General features: G+C 46.4%; 1 protein-coding gene across 1 annotated transcript in view; it reads right to left on the bottom strand.

Annotated features, from left to right (window-relative positions):
- Nucleotides 1–1051: 1051 nt before the first annotated feature.
- Nucleotides 1052–23313, bottom strand: part of PLXNA2 (plexin A2) — a 316420-nt gene continuing 294158 nt past the window's right edge. Inside the window, exons 23-32 of the mRNA XM_027871180.1 lie at nt 22216–22282; nt 21708–21854; nt 20191–20350; nt 19427–19530; nt 12662–12761; nt 11302–11492; nt 9526–9695; nt 5070–5282; nt 3834–3984; nt 1052–2389 (exon numbers count right to left, since the gene is read on the bottom strand). Coding sequence (XP_027726981.1) covers nt 2294–2389; nt 3834–3984; nt 5070–5282; nt 9526–9695; nt 11302–11492; nt 12662–12761; nt 19427–19530; nt 20191–20350; nt 21708–21854; nt 22216–22282 — 1399 coding nt within the window. The 3' untranslated portion in view covers nt 1052–2293. The remainder of the gene's footprint in view (nt 2390–3833; nt 3985–5069; nt 5283–9525; nt 9696–11301; nt 11493–12661; nt 12762–19426; nt 19531–20190; nt 20351–21707; nt 21855–22215; nt 22283–23313) is intronic.

Raw genomic sequence — 23313 nt, 5'->3', positions numbered from 1 at the left:
CAGGCTATTAATAGGGCCCAGAGAAACTTTAACAGAAGTGGATTATCAGAAGAAAAGTGGACTTGGCATGCCTGGCTGTGAATTATAATTTAAACAGCAAGTTTCCTGAGTATTTCACTGAATGCTTTTCTCTTCCCTTTTGTCAGCTGCATTCAGGCAAGAGACTGGAGCCGAACAGACCAGGGGAGTCTGCTGTGTGGTTAGTGCAGCAATCCAAAGCCACACGACAGCTGGGGCTGGCAGCCAGCTCTCCTTCACCCATCTTCCTTGGGAACTGTGGGGCTAGTGGAAGCTTTGAAAACTGGGACCGCCTGGAGATGTAGCAGAATAGTGAGGGAGATGGATGGTTTGAATTAAACAAACAGGAAAGAAGCCACAATCCATTCTCCCTTGGGGGCCTGTTCAGACTTCTAAGAGTTGCAGGCCGAATTTCTGGCCCCTTCCCAAATTGGAGGGATTCTTCTCTTCCTCTCCTTCCCTTCTTCTGCAGCACCTGCCCTTCCTTTCAGTTGCTCCTGCTGGAGAAGGTAGTTCCAGGGATGACAATCCTGACTATTTAGATGAGCAGGGAGCTTAGGCTTCTCAGATCAATGTGGTCCCATCATCAGCAACCAGCTCCCAATGTGGTGAAGCCAACATCTGGGGAAACTTCCTAACCTCTGTGGGCAACCTAAACAAGAGAGGTGAAGCTTTGGTCTCTTGTTAAACAGCACTCAGGAAAGCTGGTCACCCATCATCTTTAGTGGAGGGAAGGAAGGAAAGAGCAGGAAGGATCTGAGCCAGCTGCTGGCCTCCCTACCCCAAGAATCAGCAACAGAGACAGAGACAGAGACAATGACTGAAGACAAAGACTCTGACACTCTCTGGGAGTCAAACCATTTGGCCTGGTCTGATCCCCTCAGAGGCAAGCCCTGCACATCCAGGGACATGTCCAAAGATGAATGCCAAACATTCTCCTTCTCTCTGCAAGCATGAGACAATTGGAAAAGTAGCATAATAAATATTGCAGCTTCTTTAGCTAACTCTTTTCAAGCATTACCTGCTGTAAACAGTGTTTGTTTTTGTATTTTTTTTTTTTACTGCAAGAAATTGGAGTGAAATTCCAATCCTGAATACCCATTCCCCCCAAATCAAGTTCCAGATTGAGCCTGGAGAGCTGGTCCCTTGATGGCCCATTGACCTTTTTTTTCTAGTGCTCAGGGTCTCTGATCACAGCCCTGATAGATTGTGCCCCTGAGCCAACTGCTAGGATGTGGAAATGGTTCCCCAAAGCAGAGTGTGGCAGGAGAAAGACACGTGAGGTGGAGATGTTTGGTGTCCGAGTGAGGGTCATGATCCCAGCATGGAGAGAGGCCCATTTCACTGCCCCCTGGCTCCAAGGGGAAGTACCGAAGATCAGGTCTTCAATTGGTTAGACACAAAATTAAAACAAACAAACAAAACAAACAGTAGCAAAAAGCATAGACACTGTCTAAAGACTAAGCTTCTCTCCAGAGGTGATCATACACAGGTATGTGTATGTAAAGCTTGGTTCCCAGCCAGGCAGGTTTGGTTTCATGTGACGGTTCAGGAGTTCACACAGAAGTACCAATGAGCTCTTGACTGGTGGGATGTTTCCAGGTTTGACTATGAAAAAATGTTTGGTGCAAACTTGTGCTCACTCTTCCTCTCTTCCTTTTCTCTACTTCCCAGGGAAAGGAAACAAATTATTTCCCCCAGATTCCTATCGTCCTCTGTTTGCAAATTGTCACTGGAAAGGGAACAGGAATCTTGTGAGGGAGGAGTGCTTGAGAGGATGAGAAAGAAGGGGGAAAAATCAGAATGGAAAACAGAAAAAGGTGGGACGGGATTAGCAGAGTGGCTTTTTGTCTATTTTATTTCTGTGTTTTTTTTTCTCTTTTTCTTAAAAAAATTAAATAAAGTTTTCATTATTTCCCAATATACATTAAATGATTTTTTTTTCATGCAAAGCAGCAGTCACAGAGGCAGATCTGTCCCCAGCTCCTGCCTCTTGGCTTTGAGGACGACCTCCTGGCCCCCATTTCTCTCTTGTTCTTGCCAAAGATGCATGATGCCTACTGTCCGATGATTCCAGGAACCGGATAGGAGGAACCCTGGCTGATGCTGGGGGAGGGGCACAGCCCTCCCCTCCCCCCAGGGTGGGTTCAGTGAGCTCTGGGAGCTGTATATCCTTCACTAGTCCTTCACTCCCAGATTCCCAGTTTTGAAGAATTGAAGGCTGACTCCTCCTTGCCTTCTTTCTTCTCTCAAGAGATGTGCCAGGAGCCTCCCATCAGCTCTCGATGGACATGGCATTGATCAGTTGTTCCACTTTATATGACAGCCGCTGTCGCCGTGCCTGTTCATCCTGCTCAAGGGCCCCAATGATCTAGGGTAAGAGAAACACAGAAGTCAGGTGGACGGCATAAATCTTAGGAGTTCATTTTCTTTTACCTTGTTTCATCCTTACAACCACTTTGTGAGGTAAGTGCTATTACTATCCCCATTTTGTAGAAGAAGAAACTGAGGCTGACAGAGGTCAAATGATTTGCCCTGGGTCACACAGCAAGTCAGTGCTGAGATAGGATTTGAACTCAGGTCTTCCTGACTCTAAGCACACCATTCTATCCACTGGGCTACCTATCTGCCTAAGGTCAAACACATAGTCAAAGGCAGAATAAAAATTTGAACTAGGTCCTTCAGATGCTAGAATCTAGGAATTTTTCTACTATTCTACAGATCCTACTCAGGCCTCATCCCCTCCTTCTCTCAGAGTCTTTCTGGATAAACCAGATTCATTTAGTGTATCACAATCAATCGAGACACCTACTCACTTTCATTTTAATGAATAACCTATCACTTATGCATTCTATATAATCTATGTCGGTGGTCCAATTTCTATATAGACCCAAAGAATTTTGAGGTGTGGCATAGTAGAAAGAATACTGGCTCTAGAGCCAAGGGACCTGGGTTCAAATTCCACCTCTCCTAATGATTGTTTGTCCTTCATTTTTGAAGAGGACCAACGACATCATGAGGTGATGTCTCGACTCATGAGTGAATTGGATTTAAGGGAGGTAGAGCTGTGCAAACTCATTCATCTCACTCTGTCTTCCAGAGTCATCGGAAGTCCAGTGGCAGGACAAAAGTCAGGATGAATGGCGGTGGCCCAAGATGCAATGGATGACCTTGGGGTCTTTGATGTCTGACCAAGCTCCAAGCACTCCACAGTACCTGTTTCAACCACCTTCATGGCCATTAGTAAAATTATTCTTATTACTTATGTGACTGTAGACCAGCCACAACTTCCCTAGGCCTCTGTTTCTTCATCTATCGAATGAAGGGCTTGATTGAGATGGCCTCTAAAATCCCTTCCAACCCTATACCTATCATGCCCTCATCTTGTAAGATGGGGAAATCAAGGCCCAGCAAAGTTAAGTGACTTACCCAAAGTCACATGAGTAGAAGTTAGGGTCCACTTGTCTATTTGCAAATTGGCAATTGGCATCTTTTCAAATTCAGAGAATAGCCTCACTCAGGGTTTGTTAAAAGCAACGATGCTAATTTTAAAATACTTTATTGAGATAAGATAATTAAATTAGTAAAAAAAAAAACCCTCACTATTTTGTTAACAGTGTTAAAAGTGATATTAATCAAATGACTTTCAACTGCCAACTTGCAATCGGGCCAACTTCTGCATACAGATCAATAAACATCTCCTGTCTCCTGCACATAATAGGTGCCCAATGAATGTATATGAAATTGATTTACTCACTGGATGAGATGGCTCATCTCTCATTTCACAGTGGTCACCTGGCTCATCTCCCTCTTACCTCTTCGCTGTACTTGCTGACATAGGAGTAGATTTCATTGAGGGCGCTGAGCATGTTAAACTCCACAGCATGGAGGCGTGACTGTTCTGCGAGGTAGGCATTCATGTCCTGGTCACTGATGGCTGGCAGTTTGGCAATATCAGCATAGTATCTGGAGGGGATAGGAGAGACCCTATGATTAGGGAGCTGGAGCAAGGTGGTCTATTCCCCTCCTGCTATTCACTTTCCCCCTATTGCCTCCCTTTGTTTGGCACTCAAAGCTCTTCATAACTTTGTCAATTCCTGCCTTTCCAGTCTTCTTTCACATGCCCTGTGATCCAACTATACTGGCCTATTATTGCTGCTATTTGTCTTTTGTTCTTGAAGAGGACTATGACATCAGGAAGGTGATGCCATGACATGCAAGTGAATTGGATTTAGGTGAAGCAGGGCTGTGCAAAGTCACCAGCCTCACTTTCTCCTCCGGTGCCATTTAGGTCTGGTGGTGAGATACAGATCAGGATAACTGGAGATGGCCCTGGATGCAGCTATTCCTTGAGCAGAACATTCAGCCCATCTCCCATCTCTCTGCCTTTGAATTGGTTGCTTTCCAAACCTGGAATGCTTCCTTCCCTTCCTTTCATCTTTTAGCTTTCTTGACTTTCTTAAAAACTCAGCTTAAATCCCCTCTATTCCAAGTAGCCCTTCCTGATCCTTACAGGTTTTAAAGCCTTTCACTAAAAATTACCTTCTATGTGGTCTGGATGTATCTTACACATACCTAGTTGTTTCTATGTTATTTCTCCCATTAGAAAGCAGGCTCTGCTTCCCCAGCTCCCTTTCTTAGAATAGTGCCTAGCATATGCTAAGCACTTAATAAATGCTTGTTAACTTGATTTCTTGACTCCCTGGCCTCCAGTCCCAACTTGCATGGCCCGCTGTGACTGGAGCGCCCTGGGAGGGGTCTTGGCATCTACCTGGGAGCTCCCTGGCTGATCAAAATCAGCATTGTGGCAATGACAAATGCATCTTTCTTCTTGCAACGTGGAACTCCAGGGGAATACGGGGCTGAGAGTGGGGCAAAGCCTGGGGAGGGAACCCAGAAAGCACAAGCAAAATGATGCCTTGGCAGGTCATGGCAAGGTGCATTCTTAGCTACGCCAGTGGGATGCAGCATGACTGCCCAAGAAGTGGGACCTAATGTCCTCATTCAGCTGCCTTCCTTGGGGTGGCAGTGAATCAGGGTGTCCTACTGACCTCTCCACCCAGCTCTTGTAGCTGGGAATGTCCTTGGCATAGAGCAGCTTATTGGAAGGGGAGTCCTTGCCCAGCCTATGCTCGGATGTGGAGCAGGAGTCCATGAAGGTCTGGGCCACCACCGAGAGGCAAGCGTCCGTGATGCTCCCCTTGTGGATGTCAAACACGAACTGCGGGTTCTTGATCACATTCACCCAGAATCGCAAAGGAAGGCTGTGTGAAGAAGGGGGACTCAGTGAGCTTTGGGAGCTGAGAGGCATACAAAGAAGCCTACCCAATACCAATGTCTTTTCAACCATGATCTATCCACTGACTATTAGGCCCATCCACTGACAGCTTAGCACCCCAGTCTTCCTACCATGACATACAAGAAAAACTAGAACTCAGCACCAATATTTGGCAGGAATTATTATTCACCCAGGAAAAAGAAGATAGGGGCAGCGGGGAGGCAGGAGACATTTTTGTCCTAAGCCGTCCAAGATGAGCAAGCACAAGGTCAGAGGATTTCAAGCTGGAAGGAACTATAAATTCATTTGCAGATGAGGAAACTGAGGCTCGAGGAGATCATGTCCTGGCCGAGGTCACATAGGAAATAAGCAGCAGAGCATGGATGTGAGCCCAGGGTCTCTGATTCAGGGTCCAATGTGCTTTCCACTGTACTGTTACCTTTTTCAGACATTTCATGTCTAGGTCAGTACGAGGTGGTTTCATATGTGAATGAATGAATGTAAAGGAGGCAGAGAATGAATTAATCTAAGAGTGGTATAGTAGAAAGGGATTTGGAGTTGTAGTACCTGGGTTCAAATCCTGAATCTAATTATCTTTGTGATGTTGGACAAGTCACCTTATCTCTCTGGGCCTCAGTTTTCTTATATGTAAAGTAGAGGTTGAATTAAAGGCCTATAAAGACCCTTCCAGCTCTAAATCTATCAACCTAAGATCCTATATAGGCAAGTGGACAGTAGTCCCTGTGGAGTCCATTGTCCATCAGGAAGGCTCACACCTCTTGGGTTCTAGGAAATGTCCATACTTCCAAGTATGAGATACTTCAGGAAAGATGAAACCCCAACTCACTGTAGGTGCAGAGAGCCCATCTCCGCTCTTGGAAGCATTGCTAAGGGTCTCAATGCCCCGAGTGAAGCCTTTTCCTCAATGGTAACATAAGGCAGCATTATTTTCTTGGAAACCATCGGGCACATTGTGCCCCATGACAGTGCCCACTGCTATTGTCTGGAGGACAACTGCAGAGAGCCCTGGGCATTTCCACTGAGCAAGGACAATGGTCTCCACCTGTGCTTCACGCCCAGCTAGCTTCGGCCTCGGTCCCACCCTCGTTTCCCAGAGTTGGCCTGGCCTGGCTAAGGCGGAACTCAGGCTAGAGGAATGGGTTCCCCAGGGAGTCCTTTCAACAAGTCTCCTCCTCCTGAAAACGCCAGTTCATTCAAGTGTCCAGGCTTCGGGGAGTCGTGGAGAGAGCTTGGGGGAGGGGCCTGTTTTGCAGCCGGCGTCTCAGAGAATGACTTGCTGCAGGTCGGGGGCTGCTCTTTCTCCCCAAAGGAGCTTGTCAGATGTGAAGGGATTTCCTCCCCAAAGGAGGTTTTAATCAGGGGAGAGGATTATTCTCTGCTTCCTTGGCCCCGGAGTAAAGGACAAACCCAGCCCACCCCCTTCCCAAATCCCCAAACAGCTGCTGCTTTCTCATCATTTTCCAGGCTGTGATTTTCCATCTCCAGCTGCACCCTTAGAGCCCTAACCCTTTGGACTCTTTGAGAAGCAATGTGGTATAGTAGAAAAACTGATGAATGGATCGGGAGCTAAAGGACCTGTGTTCAAATCCCACTTTTGTTCCTTACTCTCTGTGTAACCTTGAGCAAATCACTTGAGCTCTCTATTTCCTCATCTGTTGATTGATTGGTCAATAAGTTTAACTCTTTAACCACTACTCAGTTTTACATTTTTATGGAGCAGTGGAAAGGGCCAGGAACACCCTGGAAAGCCAGGGCCTTGACCCTTAATATTGGTGTGACCTTGGACAAGTCACTTTGAACTTTCTGGGTCTCTGCTTCCTTATCTGTAAAGTGAGGGGGTTGGTCCAGATGACCTCTAAGGTCCATTCATACTCCTGATGACCCTAAGACTCCACTGAGGATCCATCATGGCCTTGCTCCTGGACATTCGATTCATCATTCATAGCTCCTTTGGGTCCCAAGTCATCTCTAACTGGCCTCAGGGGGATCACTTCATAGCCCTCCCCTCCTTTCCCACTTGGGTTTTCACTGTCCATGAGCTTCTAACTTTTCCCCCTTTCTCACCTCAGGCTTTATGAAGATGCCCTCCTCAACTAGGTCCCAACTCTACTCTCTGGGCCCCCTCAGGGTATCATGGTCTCAGCCTCTTGTGATAAGGATGAGGTTTGATGCAGGGGTAGGGGGTTGTCCTAGTCTAGACAATTCCTGTCACCTGTCCCACCTGGGGAAATATCTGTGTTCATAGCACTTATGAGCCTCTGCGGCAAATGCTGTCTGGATGGCAAGGCTAAGGGTTTCTGTGGCTGTATTCCTTGGACCTGTGTGAAATAAGGGGCCAAGGGGACCTTCTAGAGCCCAGCTTGAGGGTCATGTTTATCTTTGTTAAAGTGAATCTGGGGGATAAAAAAGGGTGAGTGCTAAGCCAGCAAGAGATAGAGTCGAGAACCCGGGACCATTTCTTTGTCTCCCCAAAGTCAGTGCCCATGCCCAAATAGTGTTGGGCTGAGCTGGGCATAACACAGAAGAAATGAAACAGATATAGGCCTCATGTCCTATCTCTGTCACCCCTTCCCTTCCTCCTTGGAGATGGGTTCTGGGAAACACAGGACACTCAATGAAGGAAAGCAGAGAAGGAAAGGAATACCAAAATTACAAGATCACAGATTTATAGATAGAAAGGACCTTTGTTAATAGTTCAACCCCATCATTTTACAGATGAGGAAACTGAAACCCAGGGAAGTTAAGTGTCCAAGGTCATATAGATATTGAATGGCAGGGCCAGGATTTGAATCTAGTTCTTCCTACCTCTAAAACTAAGACTCTTTTCATTAGATCACATGATGATAGATAACATTTACAAAGCACTTTATCAATGTCATCTTGTTTGATCTTCGCAATAACCTTGTGAGGTAGGTGCTATCATTATCCTCATTTTTCTTAGGAGTTGCAGAATAAAGATGCATTGGCAACCACAAAGAGGCGGAGAGTGAAATGACTCTTTGGAGGGAGAGGTATTTGGTTTTGCCCTGGTTAGCTTTCCAAAGAGCCTGGTGTTTTCCAGGTCTGATGATCCTCAAACACCAGCCTCAGCACACTGCGCTCGCTGTCTTCCGCCAGGGAATGCTGGCTACAGACAGCTGTTTGTGCTGCCCGCCCACCGTGTGGACAAGGACCTCATCCCTCCCCCAGCAGCCAGCACTGTTCCTCTGTGCTCTTTTCCAGGGGAAGATTTCCTTTCTGGCTCTTGGCCAGACTGTGTCTGACCCAAGTGCTTTCCCTGGCTCTGCCTCCAGTTCAGCCATTATCCTTTCTTCAGGGTCTCGGAGAGCAGAAGTCCAAATTCTCAGTTATGTGCCAAGGGACACTGGGAAATTTGTCTCCAGTTGCTGGTGCTGGCTGCTTGTCACCTTTGGGAAGAGTCATGTCTGAGGGCCATCCCACCTGCTGCTCCTGGGATGCTCTGGCGCCAGGGGTAATAACTTGATCTTAAGAGATTAGGTTTGAAATGAAATGCTTGCAAGCAGCTGGCTCCAGCCCACAGTGGGTGTTAGCAATCCCAGCCTTGTCCTGAACTGGTCAATTTTTCCAGATTTTGGCAGATCTGGTTTCAACTAACGCCATCATTGTCTTTATGAGATGACTTGGGTTCAGCCTGACTCCAGATGTCTAATGCTAGATAGCACTTCCCAAACCTGTCCTGGCTTTGTAGTTTTGCTGGTAGGCTTTAAGATTGCCTGGTTATGGGATGGAGGAAGATGGGAGCCATCTCTCACCCCGACCCCTCCACATCACCCTGACCCCTCCACATCACCCCACTCCCTACTAGCTTCTGAATCCGTGGTGATGACCTTCTTCCCCCCACCTTCCTCTGTCTGCTACAGAGCAGATCTAGGCATCAGGGGTGTATATGCTCCCAGTGAAGGTTGCAGCCTCGAGGGCCAAATGTAGATGCCAGCCTGAGTGCCCAATGTTCAAGCCGGCAGGCGAACTCCTGGAGGAGAAAGCTGCTGGGAACACGTTTGTTCTTCCAAGCATATGCATGCTATTTGTTTGCTGGGTTTTGGATTTCCCAGCCACAGCTGAGAATGGCGACCCCCAGCTCCCGTCTCCTCTCTGCCTTTCCAGCTTCTGCCCTCTGCCAGCTCTGGGCTCCTCCCCACCACAGGGCGGGCTGGCTCTCTCTGCCCTGTCCCTCCTAAGGGGCTTACCAGTTGCTCTTCCAGGTGTGCCGCACATCTGTATCATGGATACTGTGCCTGTCTGCTTGCTCATCCAGGAAATCAAACATGTACTTGATGGCCAGGGGGAGGGCACTGCCCCGGTGGACGGTGCTGAACAAGGTCTCGAACAAGTCATCCACAAACTTCTGCAGTGTACCCTGGGGGAGGGGAAGGATGGTGGGAGGTGTGAAAGAGAGGCTGGGAGGGAGAAGGCTCAGTAGGGAGGGATGGGGGGGTGCTGGCAGGCAGCAGAAGGGGATGCCAGATGGTGCCACGGGCTTTATACTGTCTTGGAAAAGTAAAAATGTCTCTGTTGTGGGGATGCACAGACTGTTGTGGGGGGGAGGTTGGTGGTGGTAGGTTTAGGGTTGTGGGTGGGGGGAGGCGGGAACAGATGAACAGGCATTTGGTTCTTTTGGCTGTGATCTCTGGGGGCAAGGTCTTTAATATCAGTTGGTGGGCTGGTGCGGGCTCAGGACTTGAGACCAAGGGGCCTCTGATTCTATACTTCTTATCAGCAAGAAAAAGGCTGTGGGGCTAATAAGCAAAGGAGATGGCTGAAAGACAAGCTGGGCTATGGAGGGCCATATGGAGAATTTGGCAAGGAGGTCCCTGGGGTGCTTAAGGCATTAATTGGCTTAAGTTGGGCTAAGTGGTGGCTGGGAGCATGGCACCCAGGGTAAGGGGCCCAGCCCTGACACTGATATACGAGTGTTCCAGGCAAGCTCTGAGCGACCACATTAGTTTATCACAAGTCACACGTTGTCCCCTGAACCCGTAGAGGGGACAGGACCCCACAGCACCCAGAGCTCAAAAGCCACCCCTGGAAGGTAGCGAGGAGGTGGCGCTTGGGGTCGATCCAGCTCTGGAGGTCGTTGGGGGTGGTTGCTCTTTTCTTGCCAGGGCGGGCAGCTGTGCTCTGTGTGTGTGACCTTTCAAAAAAGCTGGGTTTGGATCACCTGGATTACTGATGCACCCAACCTCATCTTCACAGCTCCTGCTTCTAATTCCGGCTCAGTGGAGATCATAGGGTTGTAGAGTTGGAGCTGTAAGGTACTGCCCCTGGTTGTCTAAACCAACTGTCTCATTTTACAGGTGTGGAAACTGAGGCCCAGAGTTTCCCAGTGACTTTCCCAAGATGTCACAGGTAGTAAATAAGCAGAGGCAGGGGTAGAACCGGGTCCTCTGATTATTAATCTAGCCCTCTTTCCACTGGACTGTGCTGGGAGTAGCGGCAAAAATCCTGCTTCTTGACCCTAGATAAGATGTGCCCCCATCTTGCTGAGCCAGGAAGGGAATTGGTGGGGATGGAAGTCGCTCCCTTGTGCAGTTGTCTCTCTTAGCACTCTTAAAGCAGCAAACTGTGACCGATGAGGCCAGGAGGTCTCCTCCCAGAGGGCGTTCTGGGAGGGAGGAATCTGTCACAGTGGAGGTGGGGGTGGGGTAAATAGGAACTCCATTTTAAGACATTCCGTTACATTACACTTGTTTTCATGGGGAAAGGCAATAGCCGTGTCCAGAAACCTTGAAACCCCGTCCAATGACCTGGCATCATGAAGATTGTTCTCAGCCTGCTTAACACAGGTTGCCCCATCTTGAACAGGGCCCGGCTTTGACGGCTGACTGGCCCAAGAGTCACCTGCCTGGGAACCATCATTTTCAGTCCTCCTCTGTGTGAAGGGCAGGGTCTGTCTCAACTCTGTGGCTCTTCTCCCCTCCCATTCCCCCACTGCCTCTGGGTCTGACAGACAGCACCGGGGTTACCTTGGTGGCAAGCAGCCGGGTCAGGTAGATTTCAGATACCATCTTACTTCCTCGGTCCCCTTCTTTCTGGTCTCCGTGGTCATGATTCTTGACCAAGTGCCACACCTTGACCCCACTCTCCAGGTCAGGGGTGATCATCGGTGCCCGGGACCTCAGGCTGTCTGGACTGCCCGTGTACCGGAAAGATGAATCTGGGAAGAGAAAGAATGGGGGGGAAGACAATGAAGCTCAGGGGACTTTGTTACGCTTACATCAAGCTTTTTGGATTGCGGTCTCTTCCGCACGCTATATCCAGCCCCACAAAAGTCAGTTCTTACTGGCTCATGGCCTCCGAGTTGGGGAATAAAGGCTGGCAGAAAGGTTTTTGGTTGGCACGAATGCAAAGGAAGGCGTCTGGCACCTTTTAAAAGTGATTATTCCATTGAGGGTTGGATTAAGACATTCTGAAGCTGGGCCTACTGAAGACTAAAGGAACCTATCACACTGCCAACAATGAATAATAAATATGTGATTTTCCAAACCACCACAAATCAAATTGGAAGTCACCTCATTTTAATACGGCGGACTTGTAAATTAGAATGTACCGTGTTAGGAACCAACTAGTCCTTTCTTTACTGGGGACTAAGGGATGGATCCTTGAAAACCCAGGTGAGGCTGGGCCAGGTTGGCCCTGGGTAGTCCCCACCTGGATGGCCTGAGGGCCATGGGTCCAGAGGTGATGAAGGAGTCAGACAGGGTGAAGCACTGTCCATGAAATGGAGTATCGCAATTTCCGCCACCCAAATCCCACTTCTGGGAAGGCACGGACCCTGGTTTGACTGGCCCTAGAGTGAGCACTTTATTCTCTATATTTGCACGGCTGATAAGCACAGAGTCTACAAGACACACCTCTGGACAGACCATCTATCCAGTGGTATTCCCTAGACAAGAAAGGAGAGGAAGGTGGGGGAGGGCAGCTAGGATCTGTGATGTCCTTGGTGTAGAGAACTCCCAGGTAAGGAAATGCATCTGCCATCTACCATCTACCGATGCAGGTGAGCATCTTCTCTGTGACTTAGCATCTGAGAGAATTGTGAAGAGCTCTGAGTCATCAAATGACTTGCTCCAGGTCACAAAACCAGTATGTGTCGGTGGCAGGGCTTGAATCCAAGCTTTCTTGGTTGCAATGCCAGCTGTCTATCCATCATGACACATTGCCACTCTAGGGAAATGGGGGTGAAGAACAGGAATATAACTTTTTAACTGAGGAAGGGTCATGAATTGGGCTGTATCACCAGTCACTCACTGACCGATCAGTGAGAAGTTTAGCCTCCCACCCTCTGCTGACCCCCCTCCCCACCCCCGTTTGCCTTTTCCTCACCATATCTACTGATGGATGTCCGGGAGATGCTGGCAGAGGGGGGGATGTTGTAGGAGGAGGTCTGTTTGGGGACAAGAGCCACCACGGAGCGGTCTGACACCTGTCACGGTAGAAAGAGAAAACAGCTGAGGTGAGCAGTGGTATACAGAGACCGTCATCACTCCAGGAGATCGGACAGGGGAAAAATCAAAAGGCACGTGAGTCAAGCGCACGTCAGAACTTGGTGTCCGTAGCGGTGGAAAGTAGAGCTTCCTGGTGGTAGAAATTAGAAGTTAGAGAATTGCAACTGGAGAATCTGTGTAATTTGGATTTTGATCTGGCATCCTTGACTGAGCGAGACCTTATTTCTTTTAGGTCCCACCTGAATTCCTTCTGTTTCCGGGCCTACAAAAACTCAACTTAGCATGTGGCTGTTCTGAGGGCTAACTCTCCCTGTGGCCTCAGAAGAAAGTCTGTCCCTTGCTCAGTCTTTTGTGGGGACTTCATTCATAGGCTCAACACCCAGGCCCTCAGGGAGCAGGCTGATAAACGAGGAGACATATTGAAGACATTTGGGGCCATTCTGATTTAAGGCCACACTCCATCCAATAAAAACGGAGAATTCCTAGAATTGTGGCGATCCAATTAAACCCTTAACGCAAAGGGAATAAAACAGCTATAATAATGTTATGGGCCATAAAACATTCCTATTAAACCATTTTTTATTTTAACAATTTTTATGAACTTTATAAGTTTGATTTATGGCTGCACCAGCCATAAAACCATCTTTCTGGGTCTTAAATTGTCAGTCCCTTTCTCCCACCAAAAAGAATTAAATGTGGGGAAGTCAAACTATAAATGCACATTAACGCTAACGAGATTCCCTGATAGCTGGTTTTAGTGGCGGGTGTTTAATTTTACCCTCCTTATAAATCTACAGAAGCCTTAGAAGTTTTTTAACATCTCTTTGTTAATTAAGATTATGGAGATTTCCTCTAGTTGGGGCCCAAGGACCTTTGTTTTTGAAGGGGCAAGGATAAGGCAAAGCTTTGGACTTTGGCTCAGTATCTCGGTGTTGCACCTAGTAAATTTTCTGTTCCCTTAAGGTCTCCGATGTTAACAGAACCACAGACCTTGGAAGGTGATAACTAGAAGGGATTTGAGAGGTTATTGAGTCTAATAAGGACTCTTCATTTGCCAGTGAAGAAACTGAGGTCCACAGAGGTGAAATGACCTGTCCAAGGTCACTTTTGTAGAGCTGGGAGGACTACCTCCCACTCCAGGATATTTTTCACTACCTACCTCTTGGCCTTAATCCATGTAGTCCTGCTCCACTGATGAGACAGGCCGGGTTTCAAAGGATGTGGAGCTGGAAGGGCCTATGGAAAACATCTACTTTCATCCCGCCATTCTATGCACGAAGAAACTGAGGCTCAGAAAGGACTCAGGATCATATTGTGGGAATGAGAAAATATTTGTAAAGCACTTAGTATGGTGCCCAGCATGTAGCTGGTGTTATATAAATGCTAACTCTGATGATGATGATGATGATGATGAGATTTAGAGCCAGAAAGGAATCTTGGAGGTCATCTAGTCCAACTTCCTCATATTATAGATGAAGAAGCTGACCCTAGTTGAGGATTGTTGTTGTTTAGTTGTTTTTTGGTCATGTCCGACTCTCCATGACCCCATTTGGGGGTTTTCCTAGCAAAGATACTGGAGTGGTTTGCCATTTTCTTTTCCTACTCATTTTATAGATGAGGAAACTGAGGCAAACAAGGTTAAGTGACTTGCCCAGAGTCACACAGCTAATGAGTGCCTGAGGCCAGATTTGAACTCAGGAAGATGAGTTCCTGACTTTAGGCCCAGTGCTCTATGCACTAAGGCGCCATCCATAGCCCCTAGCTAAGTGACTTGCTAAACATCCCAAAGGTAATAATTTCTAGAAATTAGATGATTTGAACATATTTGACTCCACACTGCTCACTGCCTCTCAATCTAGTATGGTAAAGTGGAAAGGACACTGGACCCAGGGTCCAAAGACCTGGCCATGTCTACCAGCTCTTTCACTTCATTACCTGTGAGGCCCTGGGCAAATCACTTCACCACCAAAGGCTTCAGCTTTCTCATTGGTAAAACGAGTGGGTTGGGAACCAATGGGCTTTGAGGCCATATGTGGCCCTCTAGGTCCTCAAGTGCAGCCCAACCCCTGAACTAGATCAATCATCATGCATTTATTAAATGACTACTGTGTGCCAGGAACTGACTAAGCTCTGGAGATACAGAGACAAATGTGAAACAGCCCTTTGTCCTCAAGGAACTTATGTCCTGGCAGGGATGACATGTACATATACAAATACAGGGTGTCTCAAAAATCTTCAGGCAGCTCTAAGTTTTAATAGCAGGATTCTTCCATGGTCCTGCTAACTTAAGCTTTAACAGATTAAAACTTCACTAAGACTTTTTGAAAATATAAAGTAACATAACAAATATAATATAACAACAATATAACATACATGATATGCTATTACACTCTACTGTGATAAGATAGGATATAATTTGTTTTTTGGTTTTTTTTTTTGGCTAGGCAATGGGGTTAAGTGACTTGCCCAGGGTCACACAACCAGTAAATGTTATGTATCTGAGGCTGGATTTGAACTCAGGTCCTCCTGAATCCAGGGTCAGTGCTCTATCCACTGTGCTACCTAGCTGCCCCCAAGATAGGATATAATTTGACATGACATAACATAATATAATACAATGACATGATATAACATGATGTGACATGACATTATATCATATCATATCATATATCATATCATATCATATCATATATACAAAATGAATCCAAGGTAATTTTGGGAGGGATGGTACTAGCAACTGGATCAGGAAAAGCTTCATATAGAAGACAGTGCTTGGACTTACTTTTGAAGGAAATCAGAGGCTCTAGGAGACGGTGAGGACAGAGAACATTCTAGGCATGGGGCACAGCCAGTGCAAAGGCAGAGAGTTGGGAAATTGAGTGTTATGTAGGAGGAATAGCCAGGGGGACAGTATAGCTTAGCGGAAGAGAATAATGCATAAGAAGACTGTCAAGGAGGGAAGGGGCCAGGTTGTGAGGAACTTTAAATGCCAGACAGAAGAGATGATATTTGCTCCTCGAAGTAATAGTGAGCCATTGCAGTTTACTCTAAGGGCCCTTTGAGATTAAAATCTGATCCTATGAACTTAAAATTCCCTGTTGATACCCAGTTTCTCTGTAGTGCTAACAGGGGCCAAGCTGGGAAAAGCACCTGTCTCTGTCCCCTCTACCTTTCTGATGTTCCATGTTCAATGCTCTAATACCCCTATCAGATTCTCTCAGATGATATAGCACAGGAGGCCCTGGGGTCCTTCTTTCCAGGGATGCCTCTGGAAATTCCCAGCCCAGAACTATGACTCTTGAGTAAAGAGCAATCACAGGGAGATTGATTCTCTTCAGAGGGATAAAGGGAGATCACTTGGCCATTTCTGGGTTGTTGTTTAGACCCTGGAGCCCTTCTGTAAATGAGAGGCAGCATGGGGCAGTGCAAAGAATTCTAGCTTTGTCATCTGAGGACCTGAACTTGATTTCTCACTCTGTTACTTAATTGGTCACTAGACCTTGGGTGGTAAGCCCCCTTTGCCTTTTGGGCTGTTTGTAATATGAAGGGGTTGATCTCTAAGGTTGTTTCCAGATCTAGATCCTAGGATCTGAGAAAAGACTGGCCAGGCAACTCAAGTGAATACAGTTAATTCAATTTAATTCAATTCCTAGTCAACCAATCACTCTGTAACTCAATTTCCTTATGTCTTATAGGGAGTGAATGTCATTATACCTGATGGCTCCTTTCATGCAGGGTTGATGTTTTGTATACAGCAGGTAGTCAATACTTGCTGACTGAGTGAATGATGCTTGCTATGAGGAAAGTGAAAGTACATGGTACAAAGGCACCATGGGATTGGAAGGGATGGCATTGCACTAAGAGCAAAGACTAGGGGCATTTAGCTCAAAGAAAGAGACAGCCCCTGTCCACATGGGAGTCTAGAAGCACAGACCTCAAGCTCAAAGGGTCCTTAGAGTTCATCTAGTCTAGGGGTTCTTAAGACTCCAAGGGATCTATAGATAGATTTCAGATCTTTGAACATGGATGGGAAAAAAAAGACATCTTTACTTTCATTAACCTGTAACTAAAATCTGTCACTTCTTTCAATGATTTAAAAACATTACTCTGAGAAGGGGTCCATAAGTTTACCAGATTGCCAAAGAGGTCCATAATACCAGAAAGATTAAGAACCTCTGATTTCTAGTCCAACTCATTCATTTTACAGATGAAGAAACTGAGGTCTAGGAAAGTTAAGTGACTTGCCCAAGGTCACCCAGGTAATTGTCAGAGGCAGGATTTGAAACTAGGTCCTAATGAGGTAGCGTAGAATAGCAGAAAAAGTATCCTATTTAGAGTCAGAGAACACGGGCTGAAATCTACCTTGGTTACTTACTACCTGTATGATTCCAATAGGGTTCCTTTAATCTCTCTGCAAAATGGTGGTGATGGAAGCGGTAGTGGTGGGTTTAGATTAAATGACCCCCGATGAACCCTTCCAATTCTGAAGTAATGTTCCCATGACTCCAGAGTCCATGGACTTTCCCTGGCACGGCTCTGCTTATGATTATATGAAGGAATGTATGAGCTAAGCCTGTAATTCTGATCATTCTATTCATCCTCATTTTGAATATGAATTTTTCATTCCTACTGTTGTTGTTCGGTTGCTTTCGGTCAGGTCCGATGCTACATGTTCTTGACAAAGATACTGGAGTGGTTTGCTGTTTCCTTCTCCAGCTCATCTTACAGATGGGGAAACTGAGGTACGCAGGGTTAAGTGACTTTCCCAGGGTTGCACAGCTAGTAAGTGTCTGAAGCTGGATTTGATATCTCTAGATTAGTACTAGTATTCACATCACCCCTCTAAAGGAGACCCTGCCCTTACAAATCCCATGTATAGTCTCTGGATGACCCAGAGTCAAGTTCTAGTTCAATTCTCTGAGGAAATTGAGGACCAGATACCTTTCCAATTCAAAGCCAGGCCTTCTGCCTCCAAATCCTGTGTTCTTTCCACAGTATCCTCACAGACCTGGTCTTGGAAGGATATTAAATATGTAAATCCCGTAGTTCCTTGCAGTCAGAAGTGGCTGCTATCTCTGGCTGACTTTAATTTCCTCCAGTCTCCCTCATTTCCAATTTCCAATTTCTAATTTAAAACAGCTTCTTCTAGAATTCCTCCTGTGTCACATCTCCATCACAGCTCTCAGGCTTTGGCATCTGAGCTTGTCTGTTGCTTAATCCTATAGAAACCACACATTTTGAGCCATTTTCTTTGGTTGGGGGAGTAGAGGGAGGATAGTAGTGGATAGTCTGTGGATGTCTCCAAGACTTTCAGATGGGGTATGGAAGAGGTAAAAGCCAGTGAGAAAGCTTCTCTCTAGTTTTTGAGTTGCAGAGAAACTGTTTGGGGGAGGGAACATGGAGACAGCCCTTGGCAGGGCAAGATATGCCAGGGTAGAGTATGACCAAGGTACCTTGGTTGTAGATATAATAATGATAATAATAATTCACTTTTACATGGCCCTTTAAGGTTTTTGAAGTGCTTACAGTTTAATTCAATAAGCAGTTATTTAGTACCTCCTATATGTGATAGGAAGGGTAGCTGGGCAGCCAGGGGATGCAGCAGATAGTATGCTGGGCTTGGAATCAGGAAGACTCATCTTCCTGAGTTCAAATCCAGCTTCAGACAATAGTTATGTGACCCTGGGCAAGTCACTTAACCATGTTTGCCTCAGTTTCCTCATTTGCAAAATGAGCTGGAGAAGGGAATGGCAAACCACTCCAGTATCTTTGCCAAGAAAACCCCAAATAGAGTAGTGGAGAAGTGGACATGACTGAAAATGACTTAACAACAATAATACATCATAGATTATCTCTCTTGATCATAGATTTAGAGTTAGAGAGATCTTAGAGATAATCTGGTTCAAGTTACTCATATTTATTGTTATTATTTTTTATAGATAAGGGAGGGCTCAGAAGCAAGGTGAACGAAAAAGAAGTATGACCCAAGGGTACATAGTAATTAGCAGAGGTAGGGTTTGAATTCAGTTCTTTGGCTAGCCGCCAAAGGTCCATATCTAAGCATCTTGAGCTCTACCCTACTGCTGTCTCAGGTCATCTTCATTCCATGCTGCCTTGTTCCTCCTCCAGCTGGGGACGGCACTCCACCTCCCCGCCAGTTTTCTGAAATCCTGATTGATGAGAGTTTATCAAATCCAGACAACCCCTTTCCCACTATGCTGCTTCTCAGATCTTCTTCATGCCATGCTATGTATCTTGTCTCCCATCCCTTTCCATCTCTTGCTTATCAAATCAATTGATCAAAATCAAATCAACACTACTATTCCTGGAAAGCATGTGTTAATCAATTGTGGTATTACTCCACTCATCATCTCTGGGACTTGCCAAAGCAAGACACTCCTCCTGGCTTATTAAACGTGTTATCTCTTCCTATTAGAACGTAGGCTCCTTGTCTTGTCTTGATTTTTTGGTATGTCTCTCCTCAGCCCTGAGTGCAGTGCCCGGCACATAATAAGTGCTTTTTCATTCATTTGCTAATTTCATCTATATCAGGTGCTCTTTTCCCCGGGGTGACGGAGCCTCATGTTAGGGAGAAGGCTGCCCTGTAAAGACGAGCCTGGGGCTCTTGCTCTCGCTCGCTCACCTGATAATGCATCAACGTGTTGAGTCTCTTCCAGTCTCCCTCAATCTTGGTGGTGATGTCTTCATCTTGTAGTACGACCCGGGCGATCCGTCCCTGGCGCCACTCTAAGGAGAGAGTGAGTATTGGAGCCATGCCTTGGGATCCTTTGGTTTAAAGGAGGGCCTCACTGGATGGGAACTTTCCCCCAGATCTTCCTCCTCCAGGGCCATCCAGACAAAAAGGGAATGGGGCATGGGAACTCCATCCCCTGCTCGTGCTGCCATAGGTTTGTAGTTGGGGCAGTAAGGATCACAAAGGTTTTGTTGTGATCTTAAACTGCCAAATGAATCAGTACCATCAGCTCTCTTGACACACAGTAGGATAATGAGATCATGGCTCTAGAATTGGCAGACCTTAGAGGTTCAACCCTACTTCACTTTACAGATGTCGAGTGATAATGAGTAATTTGTTCAAGGTTACACAGGAAGCAAGTGGTGGAGACGGAACCTGCTCAGGTCCTCTGATTCCAAGCTCAGTGGTCTTTCCATGAACCACAATGGGTGTACCACCCCCTTCTTCCTTTAGGGCAAAGTATACAATAGTAACAACTACTATAAGGTAGAAGCCTTGCAATGGCGTTGGCAAGTGCTGCCTAGCAATTCATGGAGAACACTGGTGCTTCCAATAGGACCTCTGTGTCCACCCACCCCAATAGCCAGGTTGGACAGTCCCCCCAAAACCCTCTTTACCCCCCATCCCAACACTCCAAGGTACTTGGCTCCTACCCAAGTCCATGTCTACAGCTCGGGGCCGCTGAGAATAGGGCACATTCTTATACACAGCATCCAGGATCTTCTCTTTGACCTGCGTGATTGTGTCACAGTTTAACACCTTCACCGGGATCTCTGGGCTGTTCTCATTGTCCGGATTCACACAGTTCAGGATCTGCAGAGGGAAAAGTGTGTGTGGGGGGGTGGAATGGGAAGAAAGCTTCAGGGAGGCTGAGCCAGGCCCTCAGGATCCTCCCAATCCAACTCACATCCAAGGAGCACCACCCACATGGAGAAGGAAGGATGGATGACTTGGTCTTGTAGCTGAGTTTCTCCCACCTGATTCCAGACCTTCCTCCCACAAATGTTAATGCTGTCTCTATTGAAGTGACTCTGTAATATCTTGTTTAGATTTTATAATTGTTTATCTCTCTATATGCTGTATTCCTCCAGTAGAACACAAGCATCATGAAGGCAGAAGCCATTGTTTTTCTTTGTTTTTCTAGCACCTAACATAGTGAGTGCCTTTCATGTTGTTGTTCAGTTGTGTTTGACTCTATGTGATCCCATGGACTTTTGTCTGTGCAAAGATATCAGAGTGGTTTGCTATTTCCTTCTCCAGTATGTCCTCATTCTACAGATGAGGAACTGAGGCAAATATGGGTTAAGTGACTTGCCCAGGGTCACATAGTAGGTGTCTGAGGCTGAATTTGAATTCATTTATAAATTTTTTTATAGTAAGCATTTATAAAATAATGTGTAAAAATAATATATATATTAAAGTATATAAAAATAAAAAATAAAAATGTTTTTTAAGTTGACACAGAATGTAAAATTTCTACAATTTCTCCATTCTGTGCTAGGGATCAGGATTCTCCCTACCCTTCCCATCATCTATCATGCTAATCAACCCAATGTCTACCAGTAAACTCTCTCTCCTTCGTACTTTTTCTGGCTAAATAGAGCCCTAGAGGACATCTACTTCCAGTAACTTCTTAGGTCTCTTGTTCTAGCAATGCAGAATGTAAGCTCCTTGAAGGCAGGACTGATTTGGTTTTATCTTCGTATCCTCAGCACCCAGCACATAGTGGACCCTTAATAAATGTTTGCTGATCAGTTGATTATTTTAAATCTTTCTCCCTTTTCCAAATATTTTTTGGACATGGCCAATGTAGGAATGTTTTTTCTTGTCTGTACATGCTTGTTACAAGAGCTTTCTTTGTCTTTTTTTTTTTTCCAGTGGAGGGGGAGGTAGGAGGGAGAGAAAATAGACTTTTAAAAAAAATTTTTAGAAAAATTTTCTCCCAATCCTTAGCCTGTCACTTTCCTTATCAGCCTCCCAAAGGTCATCTCCTGGACAGAAAAAGCTGAGGGCAAAGTCTGATTATGTTGAGTTGGAGAAGAAGGGATGGGGTTTGAGAGGTGCTGAACAGGATGGGCCCCAAGCCTTGGGCTTCTGGATGGCTTTTTAGAAGTGAATGGCAAATGGTCCAGTGTGGTCAGAACATCGGTTATGTGAAAGGATGCCTCACCAGAGTCTTGTACTCAATTTGTTGTCGAATGAGCTTGTCCTCACTCAGGGAGTAGCGGGCCTCCCCTGTGATGGCATCGATCGGACCCTTCTCCATCTGCTGCTTGATGGCACAGTACAGCATAAACAGTGGTTCCCCTGCACATTCCTGGTGGATACACACACACACACACACACACACACACACACACACACACACACAGGCCATGGATCGGGGCCTAGAGATGCCCTTTGGTCCCAACCACTGAGGGCTCTTCTGATTCCCCTATTCGGCTGATGGAAACAGACTTTCCACTAATAGCTCGGGGGGCAGAGTGGGGGCTCCCCAAGGCCCTTTTATTTTTCATCCCCTCTCCTTGCCCAGGTCATCTGTTTGAGGGGCAAAGGACAGTTCCATAAGCACTAAAGCTACACACTAATCCTCGACTGTTCTACTCCCTCCCACCCAGTATGGCTCCTTTCCCACCTCCCCACCCTTTGCTAGCCCTGCTACCCATACCTATTCTTACCTTTAAGAATTTGTGTAGGAGGAAGGCAAACCAGTTGGTTAGCATCTTCTCAGCCACAGACTCTGTCCTGAAGGAAGGAATGGGGAGTGAGGGACGTTCATTCCAGAAGCCAGTCATGCAGGTGGGATGGGGGTGGGCAGGCATGAAGGTGGGGAATATCTAGGTGTGAGTCAGGAGCCGGAAGCCTGGGAATCAGGTGTCATGAGACTCTAGAGTCTGGCTTCTGCCACTACCTGAGTGATCTGGGGCAAATCACTTTATCTCTCTGGGCCTCAACTGCTACAATCTGGAAAACTCCCAGGGTTGGTCTAGATGGCTTCTAAGGACTGATTTAATTGTAATGAATTACCCCAGCTGCTGTGAGACAATGCAGCTGCTTGGGGGAATAAGGGAAAAGGGAGGGGAAATGATTACTTAATCACCCAAGGTCCAGGGGTCTAGACTACTAGTTAATTAATTAATTCAGATCTTAGTTAGCTAATTCAATACATTTGACACACATTTACTAAGCATTTAGTTCATTCTGACCTCAGGACTATGAGGAGAGGGTCTTAGCTGCCCCAGCGGTCTCCCCCATATGCCTTCTGTTTGCTACTTTCTCCCAGCGGTCTTCTAAATCATCTGCTTAGGAGTAGGGGTGGGGAAGGCAAGTTAATACCTTCCTTCTGGGTAGGTGCCTTGCATTTAGTAAGTATTGGATAAAAGTTTGTTGAATTAAATTGAATCTAGGTGACCTAGAGCCCAGGCCCTCTGGGAGAGGAAGTCTGAATCAGAAATGGAGGATTGGTGCTCATTCCCAATATGGGCAGCACCTGGTTTTCCGTCGGCATCCCAACCCTTCTTCCTGTGATCTCACCACACAAATGTGCTCAGCTAGCTGGGTCCAGGTTAGGAAAAAAAGAGCTTCCACAACAGCCAGTTACTAACTGGCCTGGCTGATGGGGATTCGAGGGGTATTTTAACTCCACACGTGGTATAAATTATACCCTCTATCCAGAGCAAATCACAGGCATTTGCCAGGGCTTCCAGCAATTTAGGCCCCAGAGTGACAATGGCAGGAGAAATTGTAGCTTTCTCCCCAGGTCCCACCCAGCATCT

The sequence above is a fragment of the Vombatus ursinus genome, unplaced genomic scaffold (assembly GCF_900497805.2).
Source record: "Vombatus ursinus unplaced genomic scaffold, bare-nosed wombat genome assembly UNPS02014798.1, whole genome shotgun sequence".
Taxonomy (NCBI): domain Eukaryota; kingdom Metazoa; phylum Chordata; class Mammalia; order Diprotodontia; family Vombatidae; genus Vombatus; species Vombatus ursinus.
The sequence above is the reverse complement of the archived record's forward strand: the minus strand, read 5'-3'. Positions and strand labels throughout refer to the sequence as shown.